Source organism: Trichomycterus rosablanca, chromosome 21 (genome assembly GCF_030014385.1).
Source record: "Trichomycterus rosablanca isolate fTriRos1 chromosome 21, fTriRos1.hap1, whole genome shotgun sequence".
In the NCBI taxonomy this organism is placed as follows: Eukaryota; Metazoa; Chordata; class Actinopteri; order Siluriformes; family Trichomycteridae; genus Trichomycterus; species Trichomycterus rosablanca.
The window spans coordinates 21,894,600-21,908,206 of record NC_086008.1 but is presented as its reverse complement, the minus strand read 5'-3'; the positions used below and the strand labels follow the sequence as shown (position 1 = coordinate 21,908,206).

The following is a 13,607-nucleotide window of genomic DNA, read 5'->3' as shown; positions in this document are numbered from 1 at the left end:
ATTGACTGGCCCTTACGTTTCCCAGATCCAAATCCATATATCAGTTATGTATCATTGCATTTGATGCCATCAAGTAGCACCACAGTCTGTCCAGGCGTTCACTGATGCACTGATCGAGGTCTGGAAGGAGATCCTCCAGGAGACCACCCACTGTCTCATCAGGAGCACACGGAGAAGTTAAGTAAGTGGGGGCCAAACACACGACAGAGACACATTGAGTTGCAATGATGAAATTTATGCAGATGTTGCTCCCTAATTTTATTGTATTTTTTTTTACATCTTTTTTTTTTTTTTTTTTTTTTTTTTTTACTTCTTTATCTTCAAAGATGTAAAAAGAATGTGATGTGTTATTTCCCTAAGAAAGTGTTCCCTAAAATTTTTGAGCAGTGTATATTTCGTATCTCAATTTACGAACATGTAATAAAACATGTATGTACATGTATACTATTTTTATGAACTCATAAATTATAAGGCGTATATTATGCAACTTGTTTGGCAGCCCTTTCGATTCATTGTAAACGAAACCTAAGAGCTGCCTGGTTGAGACAACGACACACACACACACACACACACACACACACCCAGCAAAAGGACTATTTTTACAACATATTATAAATAAAAAATATTTATAATATTCATAATAATTATAAAGTTTTTCATTTAATGTATGCTAAAAAGGACAAAAAAGTTCATGGACCATAAAACCGCTGAGATGATTCTGACGTTCTTCCTCTCATTGACTTCACTTCTCGTATCAGCTGTCACGCTTGGAGCCTCAGGGTGATCCTGTGCTCCAGTGTGCCACGCCCTTCTCTCCCCAGTCTCCAGCCAGCCTCCCTCTCCTGATTGGTTAGCTGGGGCTAATTAGCCCCAGCTGCTACTATTTAGGAGAGGCTCAGGGAAAGGCTGGTTGGAGATTATTGAGGGTAACTCTGTCTGTTTGCTCTGGTGACTGTTGGCTCCTGGCTCCTGGCTCCTGGCTCCTGGCTCCTTGCTCCTTGCTCCTTGCTCCTTGCTCCTTGCTCCTTGCTCCTTGCTCCTTGCTCCTTGCCGTTTCATCCGGTCCGTTTAGCCTGTCCGTTAGCCTGTTTAGTCTGTTTAGTCTGTTTAGTCTGTTTAGTCCTGTTTAGTCTTTGTTTAGCCTGTCCGTTAACCTGTTTAGTCTGTTTAGCCAGTTAGTCTGGTTAGTCCTGTTCTGTCTGTTTAGTCCTGTCCTGTCTGTTTAGTCTGTTTAACCTGTTTAGTCTGTTTAGCCTGTGTAGCTTTGTTAGCCTGTTTAGTTTAGTCACTGTTCAGCCCCTGTCTGTTAGCTTAGTCCTTGTTTGTTAGCCTGTGTGTATTAGCCTGTCCGTTAGCCTGTTTAGTCTGTTTAGTTCTGTTTAGTCTGTTTAGTCCTTAATCCTGTTAGTCTGTTTAGCCTGTTAGTCTGTTTAGTCCTGTTAGTCTGTTTAATCCTGTTAGTCTGTTTAGCCTGTTAGTCTGTTTAGTCCTGTCCAGTCTGTTTAGTCCTGTTAGTCTGTTTAATCCTGTTGGTCTGTTTAGCCTGTTAGTCTGTTTAGTCCTGTTAATCTGTTTAGTCCTGTTAGTCTGTTTAGTCCTGTTTAGTCTTTGTTTAGCCTTGTTAGCTTTGTTAGTCCTCTTAGCGTGGTATGTCCTGTCTTTTGTTATATTAAATCTGTTGTTTACACATCTCTGCGTTTGTGTCCGCCCCCTCCTGTCCGTCTAGCCCACTTACCGTTACAGAATAATCTCCCCATTTAGGACACAGCGAGATGTTGCTTGTTCATGTTTTCCCAGACTTGGGATCTATGAGGTTTCCTCTAGTCTTCCCGCTTAGTAGGCCGGCTCCTTATGATGGAAGCAACCATAGGGTTGAAGGCTTCCTTCTACAGAGCCAGCTCTACCTGCAGAACCTTCTGGACCCCCAGCCAACTGAAATCGACAAGGTACGATTTATGATGTCTAGACTGAGGGGTGCTGCTCGTGAGTGGGCTAAGCAGCTTTGGTCTGACAGGGGAGTTGTGCTGAACTCGGTGAAGGATTTTGAGGGCCTCATGAGAACCCAATTTTCATGTAGCAAAGTGCCCACTGCAGCTTATACCTGGCATCCAGTGCCCACTGGGGAGGTTAAGTTTTCCCCAGTGCCCACTGCGGATGTGGTCCAGGAGCCAGTGCCCGCTTATAAAGCTCGTGACTGTCCCAAGTCCATGTTAGGAGCCAGCCAAAATTATTTAGGTCCTATTTCCTGTTTCGACCCCAAGGGCTCCGAGGGTCTCTCTGTTTGTTTGCCGGCTCCAGTCCCGTGTACTCAGGTGCAGCTGAGTCCAGTTTCTCCAGGGTCCAAACAGCTGACTTTTGACGCCTCTCCAGGGTCCAAGCAGCTGATTTCGGATGCCTCTCCAGTGTTTTCGCAGCTGAGTCCAGTTTCTCCAGGGTCCAAACAGCTGACTTTTGACGCCTCTCCAGGGTCCAAGCAGCTGATTTCGGATGCCTCTCCAGTGTTTTCGCAGCTGAGTCCAGTTTCTCCAGGGTCCAAACAGCTGGCTTTTGACGCATATTCAGGGTCCAAGCAGCTGATTTCGGACGCCTCTCCAGTGTTTTCTCAGCTGAGTGACGTTTCTCCAGTGTTTTTGCAGCTGACTTTGGACGCCTCTCCAGGGTCCTCGCAGCTGAATGACGTTTTTCCAGTGTTTTCGCTAGTGACTTCGGACGCCTCTTCAGGGTCCTCACAGCTGTTTCAAGGAGTTTCTCAAGGATTTTCGCAGCTGACTCCCGAAGCCTCTTCGCCAGGCTCACCGCAGCTGACTCCCGAAGCCTCTTCGCCAGGCTCACCGCAGCTGACTCCCGAAGCCTCTTCGCCAGGCTCACCGCAGCTGACTCCCGAAGCCTCTTCGCCAGGCTCACCGCAGCTGACTCCCGAAGCCTCTTCGCCAGGCTCACCGCAGCTGACTCCCGAAGCCTCTTCGCCAGGCTCACCGCAGCTGACTCCCGAAGCCTCTTCGCCAGGCTCATCGCAGCTGACGCCCGAAGCCTCTTCGCCAGGCTCACCGCAGCTGACTCCCGAGGCCTCTTCGCCAGGCTCACCGCAGCTGACTCCCGAAGCCTCTTCGCCAGGCTCACCGCAGCTGACTCCCGAAGCCTCTTCGCCAGGCTCACCGCAGCTGACTCCCGAAGCCTCTTCGCCAGGCTCACGGCAGCTGACTCCCGAAACCTCTTCGCCAGGCTCCACGCAGCTGGCTCCTGTTCCCGAGTTGGCGCATCCCGATGGCGCTCCTGTTCCCGAGTTGGCGCATCCCGATGGCGCTCCTGTTCCCGAGTTGGCGCATCCCGATGGCGCTCCTGTTCCCGAGTTGGCGCATCCCGATGGCGCTCCTGTTCCCGAGTTGGCGCATCCCGATGGCGCTCCTGTTCCCGAGTTGGCGCATCCCGATGGCGCTCCTGTTCCCGAGTTGGCGCATCCCGATGGCGCTCCTGTTCCCGAGTTGGCGCATACCGACGGCACTTCTGTTCCTGAGTTGGTGTCCTCCGACGGCACTTCTGTTCCTGAGTTGGTGTCCTCCGTCGGCACTTCTGTTCCTGAGTTGGTGTCCTCCGACGGCACTTCTGTTCCTGAGTTGGCGCCCCCTGATGGCGCTCCTGTTCCAGAGTTGGTGTCCTTCGAAGGTGCTTCAGTTTCCGAGATGACGCCCCCAGATGGCGCTCCTGTTTCTGTGTTGGCGCCCTCCGATGGTACTTCTGTTCCGGCGATGGCGCCCCCCAACGGCGCTTTTGAACTCTCGTCGGCGCTCCCCGACAGCGCTTCTGGTCTCCTATCATGCCTACCGCAAGGCATATTAAATTACTTCAAATATGCCCCTCAGGGTCCAGGACCTCCTTTTTGTTTTTGGTTTTTTTATTTGGGCACGCCAGGAGTCGTGCCTTCAGGGAGGGGCCTACTGTCACGCTTGGAGCCTCAGGGTGATCCTGTGCTCCAGTGTGCCACGCCCTTCTCTCCCCAGTCTCCAGCCAGCCTCCCTCTCCTGATTGGTTAGCTGGGGCTAATTAGCCCCAGCTGCTACTATTTAGGAGAGGCTCAGGGAAAGGCTGGTTGGAGATTATTGAGGGTAACTCTGTCTGTTTGCTCTGGTGACTGTTGGCTCCTGGCTCCTGGCTCCTGGCTCCTGGCTCCTGGCTCCTTGCTCCTTGCTCCTTGCTCCTTGCTCCTTGCCGTTTCATCCGGTCCGTTTAGCCTGTCCGTTAGCCTGTTTAGTCTGTTTAGCCAGTTAGTCTGGTTAGTCCTGTTCTGTCTGTTTAGTCCTGTCCTGTCTGTTTAGTCTGTTTAACCTGTTTAGTCTGTTTAGCCTGTGTAGCTTTGTTAGCCTGTTTAGTTTAGTCACTGTTCAGCCCCTGTCTGTTAGCTTAGTCCTTGTTTGTTAGCCTGTGTGTATTAGCCTGTCCGTTAGCCTGTTTAGTCTGTTTAGTTCTGTTTAGTCTGTTTAGTCCTTAATCCTGTTAGTCTGTTTAGCCTGTTAGTCTGTTTAGTCCTGTTAGTCTGTTTAATCCTGTTAGTCTGTTTAGCCTGTTAGTCTGTTTAGTCCTGTCCAGTCTGTTTAGTCCTGTTAGTCTGTTTAATCCTGTTGGTCTGTTTAGCCTGTTAGTCTGTTTAGTCCTGTTAATCTGTTTAGTCCTGTTAGTCTGTTTAGTCCTGTTTAGTCTTTGTTTAGCCTTGTTAGCTTTGTTAGTCCTCTTAGCGTGGTATGTCCTGTCTTTTGTTATATTAAATCTGTTGTTTACACATCTCTGCGTTTGTGTCCGCCCCCTCCTGTCCGTCTAGCCCACATATCGTTACATCAGCAGGTCAGAGAGTTTTTTCATTGTACTAAAGTGATCTACAGCTGTAATAATGTATATCATTTCTTGCATAATGTATGTTGGATTTATTTTAAATAACATGACATTCGCATAGTTCAACAATATTTCGAACGGTGTGCTGAGTATCCCGGATTTAGCCACGAAGCAAGCGATCGTGTGACCTATTCTAGTTTATCTTACTTTTAGAAATAACACATAATACCTATCAGTTTTCAGTTTTATTGACGAAAATAGTTAATAGAAAATAGTTAAACTCACAACGATTACTAGTTTAAATTGTAAAAACAATTTAAAAAATTGGTTTCGTTTTTTCATCCAAAGAAAACCAAACAAAGGGCTGGGACCGTCGTAACAGAATATATTTAGAGTATATTTATAACATCCACAGTACCTTTAACCAGATAAATAATTTCGGGTAAAACTAAAGTTTTCACAGTGGCACTCAGTGGTACAGCTTACCTTTATCATTGACTTTTATATTAATATTGGATCATTGAGAGAAAAAAACACTGGAAATTGTGGTGTTTTTGTGTTCTTGTTTGTTCTTTACCAAATATGGGGTTGTAGCTCTGTCCTTATTTTTTTATGTGATTTTCCCTAAACGATACACAAATATTAACGTGTATATTTAAATTCCAGTCTTTAAATATCAGTCACAAACACTCTGAAGTCAGCAGTTAAAAGTAAACAATGTAAATGGACAAAGGATATTGGGTGGCACGGTGGCTAAGTTGGTAGTGCTGACGCCTCACAGCAAGAAGGTCCTGGGTTCGATCCCCAGGTGGGGCAGTCCGGGTCCTTTCTGTATTTGTGTATGTTTCCTCCCACAGTTCAAAGATGTGCAAGTGAGGTGAATTGGAGATACAAAGATTGTTCATGACTGAGTTTGATATAAGCTTGTGAACTGATGAATCTTGTGTAATGAGTAATGACCGTTCCTGTCATGAATGTAACCAAAGTGTAAAACATGACGTTAAAATCCTGATAAATAAACAAACAAATTATTTTTGGTTTCAGTTCCTGTAGTAAAACAATGCTGTTAATTCAGCTGTTATAGGTTTATATATAAATATGCATTAGCATATTTATGGGATATTTAATATATTAGATTTTTCATATTTACGTAACTCAAAAACAAACAGTTACAGTAAATAATACTGAAGGGGTGAAAACACGAATCAAGCACAGGGTTTAAAAATGTAGTTTTTCTAGTCTCACCCAGTCACGATTACTGCCAGACTTGTTTACTCTAAACATTACTTAAACAGAACTTAATTGAACCATATATTCTGCTCTGAATTCTGAAGTTTGTAACTTAAAGCTCAAGCAAAGTTGGATTATACAGGGCAACGATTCAATGCACCCAAGCAAGTCCACCTCTGAATGGCTCAAAAGAAACAAAATTAAGGTTTTGGATTGGACGAGTCAATGTCCTGACTGAGCCCGTTGAGATTCTGTGAGACCCTAACTGAGCAGCTCATCCTGGAAAACCCTCCAGTCTACCTGAATCAAAACAATTCTGCAATAAAGAAAAACTAAATTCCTCTACAGCAGCAGAAAAGACCCATCACAAGTTCTAATTAAATTACTTTTTCACAAAGGTGATAAAGGTTTTGAATAAATTTTTATCTTTAACAAATGGAATGGTGATATAAAAGCTGCATTTGGTGCTTCCTCTTGTCATCTGTATGTTATATTTAAGGTCTGAAACATTTACATGTGACGAATTATCAAAAATAGAACATTTTACATGTGAAACATTACAGATCATCAACGCCTGTGTCTTCATTGTCATATCTCTGGTGGGAAAAGCAAGACACATTTGCATATAATCATTAGATTAATATGGGCAGATACAAAAATTACTGTCAAAGTTCATAGCAAACTTTTTAACTTCATGACTTCTGAAATGAAGAACTTAGATGTTAAAATTCTGATTTCTTTTCACAGAGACTCACTCACTACAGTACTTCTACACTGCAGTTAGAGTAAATTACCCAGAGTTCACTGCTGTTGGTCTGGTGGATGGAGAGCAGATTGTGTACTATGACAGTAACATCAGGACACTGATCCCAAAGACGGAGTGGATGAAGAAGGTTGATACTGATGATCCACATTACTGGATCAGAGAGACACAGCGTATGCTGGGTGAAGAGGAGGACGTCAAAGTACTTCTCTCTACAATGGAAAGATTTAATCAGACTAAAGGTGTGATCAGAAATGTAATTGTTTAATAAATAAGTTGGATTTAATGTTCTGTTTCAGTGATCAGATGATTTACATTTTAGGACCTTAAAAGGACCACTGTATGGTAAATAGTGGAAACACAATGTTTTAAGAACTGTTTACTTTCACAGTCCAATGCAAGTCCATGTCAGTTGCTGCTACAACAATTCATTTATTTAAGACACAGAAGTGTCTGCTTACAGTTCCATTTATCTGTTGTTCAATAATTTTGTAGAGTAAAATTTTAGAAAGCTCCTTCATCATGATTACAATTACATTTCCTGCATTTTGTAGATGCTCTTATCCAGAGCGACTTACAGAAGTGCTTTCACAGTAAACATTACCTTATTTTTACAGCATTAATATTTAGAATTTGATTATTCCATACATACCTTTTATATATTTACATTTAAAAAAAAATAATTTCCCCCCTTTTTCTCCCACTTTAGCGCATCCAATTACTGCCCGTCAATCATCCTCTCACTAATGCTGGTCCCTGCTCCCGATTGGGGAGGACAAGGCTGCTCCACGCCCCCTCCGACACATGCACAGCAATCGAACATCTTATCACCTACATTTGACGAGTGCAGTGCAGCACAGCGCTGTGTACGGAGAGCCACACCCTCTACTGCACTCCTTCCCCATCTCTGTGCAGGCGCCACCAACCAGCCAGCAGAGGTCGTAATCGCACTAGTCTGAGAGAGAGTCCCCATCCGGCTTAGTCCCGCCCATATCGAACAACAGGCCAATCGTTGTTCATGCTCAGCCTCAGCCGGCAAGGCAGAGCCGAGATTCGATACAATGTATTCGATACGTTGCACCACCTGAGCGGCTTATATTTACAGTTGAATATAGTTACCAAATTTCTTCATCAGTTTTTATAAGTACAAGGTTAAAAGACATTTTGTATGTAAACATGAAGTAAAAAAAAGTAAAAGCTAAAGTGGTTTAATACTTGTTTCCTCTCACTGTAGAATGAACAATTACTGAATGTTAAAAGTGTTGAATTAAGTGTAATCTGTGTGTGTGTGTGTGTGTGTGTGTGTGTCTGCAGGAGTTCACACACTGCAGCAGATGTACGGCTGTGAGTTTAATGATGACGACACTATTAGTGGATACGAGCAGTACGGTTATGATGGAGAAGATTTTCTCAGTCTGGATCTGAAAACTGAAACCTGGACTGCAGTTAATAAACATGCTGAAGTTCTTAAGGACAAAGGCAGATGGGGTAATGGTTACAAACGTGACCAGAAGTTCTACCTGGAGAACGAGTGTATTGACTGGTTAAAGAAGTTTGTATCGTACGGCAGAGAGAGGAAAGGTAACGTGTTTGATCTTCTCTGTTACTGTAACTACATTCATCACTGAAAACCTGCTGCTCATTTCCTCACTTCATCATCATCATCTCTTATTGCTCAGTCTTATGTCTGCTTCTCTAAAACAACTGAAGAACATACAAGTTAATGAACAGAGGAAAAAGTTACTGAACCCTGTAGGATTATCTGTACTTCTGCATTTATTATTAATACAATAACTGAACTTTACTACTCAGCTTGTTTACAATCTTAACTGCTTTTTTACACCAAAACACATTTCCATAATGTAACAAGTCTCTTACATATCATGCAAAAGATTTCTAAGTGATAATTTAATTGAAAACAGGGTTGCTGTTCTATATGAACACACTCTCTACAGGATACACACTTCTGCACATTTCAATTGAACAATTGCTGTTTATTAACATTTAACACACAAGGAAAAAGATAAAACATTGTGCAAGTCATGAAATCCTAAGTTTTTTACTTTTGCCATCCATGTTCAATTTAGAAAATAAATACCATATTGGAGTTTCTTTCTCACTGCAGAAGATGTAATAAGTGTATTTTTATTTGCATGACACTGTGAGCCCAGTATAAATGTTCTGTTTATTGATTTTTCACATTATTTGTTTGTACCAGTAGTACAAAGACATGTAGTCCCCTAAATGTGTGTGTGTGTGTTCACTCAGTGAACTGGACACTCTGCGACCCTGAATAGGACAAAGTGGTGGTAAAACAGACAATAAATGAGCCACAAAATATTATCAATAAAAAAGCATGTTTGTCTCTGCAGCCCGTCCTGAAGTGTCCATGTTCTACAAGCACTTCCCTCGACCAGAGCTGGTGTGTCACGCTACAGGTTTCTTCCCCAGTGGACTGGTGATGTTCTGGCAGAAGGACGGCGAGGAACTGCATGAGGACGTGGAGATCACAGCGACTGTACCAAACCAGGATGGAACCTTCCAGAAGAGAGACATTCTGAGAGTCTCACCTGAGGAGCTGAAGGAACATGAATACACCTGTGTGGTTCAGCACAGCAGCCTGGAGAAGGACTTAGTGCTTAAAGCTCCAGGTAGGAGAACCACGTTCCTGTAGAATCTCCACATTTCTATTGTGAAAGTGTGATTAGAGCTTCTAATAGAGCTTCTGTTCTGGTTCAGGTTCTGTAGATGTAGGTGGAGGATCTCTTGGTATCATCGTTCTTGCAGGCGTGGCTTTTCTTGCTCTGGTTGCTCTGATTGCTGGAGTTCTGATCTGGAAGAAGTCGTCGTCTGGTAAGGAGGAACTTTAAAAATAAGTTTAACAGAATATATTAATACTTTTGAATCCTGATTTAATGTGATTTTATTTTGATGAGATGAAGTGATGAATCAGACTGGGCAGTAAGAATCTACTGAAACACTTTTTTCAGTTCAGCAGTAGATCATCTACAGACCACAGTTCTTACAAGAACTCACTTCTTCTTTTCTTCTGCTTTCTTTCAGGCTTCAAACCAGTTTCAGAGAAAAAACACCACCTTGTAAGTAAACCTTTAATGGTAGGTGAACATGATTTTAAAATAAATGATTATCTTGTGGGCGCTGGGGTAACTACATGGACATGATTGTCTAGGCCCCCGTTAATTTATTGTTAAACACTTAGCTGTTTATTTGTTCAGTTTACTGAAAAGTGCTGAACCTCGACCCATCTTTGACCATAAACGAGTTTAGGCTTTGGTTAATGTTTGTTTTATAACCAATCATGACGGTATCACCTGTGAAAAGTTTTGGATCATTCTACAAACTTTTCTTGTCTTAATTTGCTCTGTCACAACTTTTTGTGTGTTGCAAATTAGAAGGAAAATATAGTATTTATAAAAATCACTCGTTTCTGTTTTCATTTGCATTTTACATTTTGTCCCAACCAGTAATTGGGTTTTTTATTTAACTACTGAAATTAAAGAGAAATTATTTCTAGACATCCCATTACTTAGATGTAATATATTTTTACAATAATATTTTAATGTAGTAATCAAAATTTTGAAAGATATATTAATTTTAAAATAGTAATTAGTTGCAGTCCTACTTTAACTGGAATAAGTTGCATCTTAAATATCAGTTTAACAGCCTGAGCTAATCATTGTCTTTTATTTTTTTGTGACATCTGTAGCGAGTGAGGTGAAGACTAATACTGCAGTGTAATCAACTACAGCTGTAAAACCACTGGCCCACCTGTGTGTGTGTGGGTGTGTGTGTGCAAAATCACATCTTTATGATCTGCACTTTATAGCAGTAACAAATAATGTGCTCTATATGTAATTTAGTGTGTCCGAAGATTTGTGCTCATTTAATCAACGTTAGGTCAGGTGCTGATGTGCTGTAAAAATAAAAATGTAATTTCTTTTATGTATTGTATGAAATATGAGGCGCAGTATGCAATCATATAGCAATTATGTTTTCTGTGGTGTCGTGTGCTGACAATGTTTGATGTGTGTGTTTATGTATTGAGTGCATTTTGTCCTTTTGTGAATTCCATAATTAATGTAAACGTGTCCCTTCTCTACACATGTGATCATCTCTGTGCTGTGATAGTTTGTGTACAGTTTATGTTTTACTTCTGCAGCAAAGATGCTCTGTTACACTAGAAACTGGTTAGACAAAATGTCCAAGATGTGGAAGTGTAAAGCAGCTAAAAACACGACTCTATGGAAAACTTTCAACCGATTCTGTAGACGCAGAGGATATTCGTCTTTGAGAGGGGGCTATTAAGGTGAGCTGTGCTGTGTATTGTAGTTTCCATTGATTCTATAATTTTATTTCTGAGAGTAATTTAATGACTGCTATGAAATGTGGCACTTTTGTTTAAAAATCGGTGAAATCTGTGATTTTTGAAAAACGAGGTCTGTGAAATTAAGCACATTTTCACGTGAATTTAGCAGGGTCCTATTCAAAATTAGAAAGAATGTCCACATCTATTTTGCCTTATAGGGTAGTCGTTAGCTTGGTCATTAGTAAACTACATACTCACACATGCGCAGTATAAATTGCATATTAAGATGTAGGTCCTGCAGCGCCCTCTAGCATATTTCCACAGACCAGCTGTTCACTTTCAACCAGTTACGCTACCACTAGTTATAATGAGATGTACATCTATCAAGGTGTGATATCTGTAGTTTATATTAAGATATACATCTATCAAGGTGTGATACCTGTAGTTTATAATAAGATATACATCTATCAAGGTGTGATACCTGTAGTTTATATTAAGATATACATCTATCAAGGTGTGATACCTGTAGTTTATATTAAGATATACATCTATCAAGGTGTGATACCTGTAGTTTATAATAAGATATACATCTATCAAGGTGTGATACCTGTAGTTTATATTAAGATATACATCTATCAAGGTGTGATACCTGTAGTTTATAATAAGATATACATCTATCAAGGTGTGATACCTGTAGTTTATATTAAGATATACATCTATCAAGGTGTGATACCTGTAGTTTATAATAAGATATACATCTATCAAGGTGTGATACCTGTAGTTTATAATAAGATATACATCTATCAAGGTGTGATACCTGTAGTTTATAATAAGATATACATCTATCAAGGTGTGATACCTGTAGTTTATATTAAGATATACATCTATCAAGGTGTGATACCTGATAAATCAATGTGGGATGCCTATAGTATATAATAAGATACAGATCTACAGAGATGTGCTACCTATAGTCTAGTTTTAATAAAAATTAATGGATAAAATTTATATAACATTTATATATCTATAAATTTGCAATAAAAGAAAATTCTGATAAGGCAGAACACATGCTCACACATGAGTAGACCTGTTGTTAGCGATTGTGCGGATTTGATTAAGTGTTTAGTTGCTGGGTGATCTGTGTTTCCGTGTGTGTTTGTGGTTATTTCTGTGTCTGTTGTTTTTTGTTGTAAATAGTCTGTAAATAGTGAATTTTTTTCTTTCTTTTTTTTTGCACTAATGACCAAATAAACTGTTCAGTTAGAGTTTTGAGTGACTCTATTTCATCTCTTCGATCCAATTGTTCCACCTCCCAACACATTTTAAAAGAAGTTGGTTGCTCCGCATTTGTCTGCCATGTTTGTTAATTTTTTGTGAGATAAGTTGTGCTGCACTGAATGCTGGGATTGATCTTCAGCGCTGAGGAGGCGTCGGATGCTCCCTCGTTATTGAGTCAGATTATCAGTCAGAATTAAGGCACCTCAGCAGCATTTTAGGGGACCTAAGAATTTAAACACGCCCTCTTCTCAGGAGTGTAGGATGATGTAAAATGTGTCTATGTAAAGAGAGAGAGCTAGGTTTTCAGACAGACCCCTTGTGTGGCTCTCTTGAGATATGGCTCTGTATGGGAACCCAACACTGGCAGGTGATAAGAAGCGGTCACAGATTGGATGCGTGTGGTGATCTGGCTCTACTTAATCAGAGCGAAGGTTGTGCAAGTGGCAGCGGATTCACAATCAGGACTTGAAAATGATTGTGAGGTAAAGAGAGAAAAACAAGCTATTTAAATGTGCTTACATTTGTGCACATTGTCACATTGTGACTTCATTTAGATACATTTCAGATGGTTATGGTGGAACAGCAAAATAAAATTTTCTTTTACATGGTAAAAATGTGATTCGAGGTTCTTGGGTGGGCAACATTCTAACACATTAGTCCACCACCAACAACAGTTGACTATTGGTTGAACACTTAACATGCACAACAGGCCAGGTCTGATAAAGGGAAAGCCACACAGGGTAAAACCTCTTTGTAGCAACATAATAAACACCTCTGGGATGAACTGAGACATCAAATGTGCGCCAGGCCTTCTCATTCAAAATAGGCACCACACAAATGCTTTTTTATTAGAATTTTCCACAGGCACAGGGGAAGGGGTCAGTTTATATATGCTTATGGTATTGGAATGGAAGGTCCAACAACCTTATGACCAGGTGTCCACATACATTTGGTTATACAGTGTATTTGCAAACAGACAAAATTGTTCGACAGATTTAAAGTTGTAAGTTTATGCCCATACCTGCTGCCATTATTTACCACATGACCTCAGATGCTTTATTTTTATTTTGTTTTGTGTAAAATTTTGTAGTGTCATTAGTGGAACAACCACAAAACCATTCAGGCGTCATTATCAGAACAATTAGGGGCAATTTATTTACAGTTCTAGTACTTTCTAGTTCTAGTTCT

General features: G+C 41.2%; 1 protein-coding gene across 1 annotated transcript in view; it reads left to right on the top strand.

The window, feature by feature from the left end:
- The first annotated feature begins 691 nt into the window (after window positions 1–691).
- The window catches only part of LOC134335753 (uncharacterized), a 34,107-nt gene continuing 21,191 nt past the window's right edge, over window positions 692–13,607 (top strand). Inside the window, exons 1-7 of the mRNA XM_063018347.1 lie at window positions 692–751; window positions 6,804–7,059; window positions 8,132–8,398; window positions 9,190–9,481; window positions 9,540–9,670; window positions 9,881–9,933; window positions 10,998–11,025. Coding sequence (XP_062874417.1) covers window positions 692–751; window positions 6,804–7,059; window positions 8,132–8,398; window positions 9,190–9,481; window positions 9,540–9,670; window positions 9,881–9,933; window positions 10,998–11,025 — 1,087 coding nt within the window. The remainder of the gene's footprint in view (window positions 752–6,803; window positions 7,060–8,131; window positions 8,399–9,189; window positions 9,482–9,539; window positions 9,671–9,880; window positions 9,934–10,997; window positions 11,026–13,607) is intronic.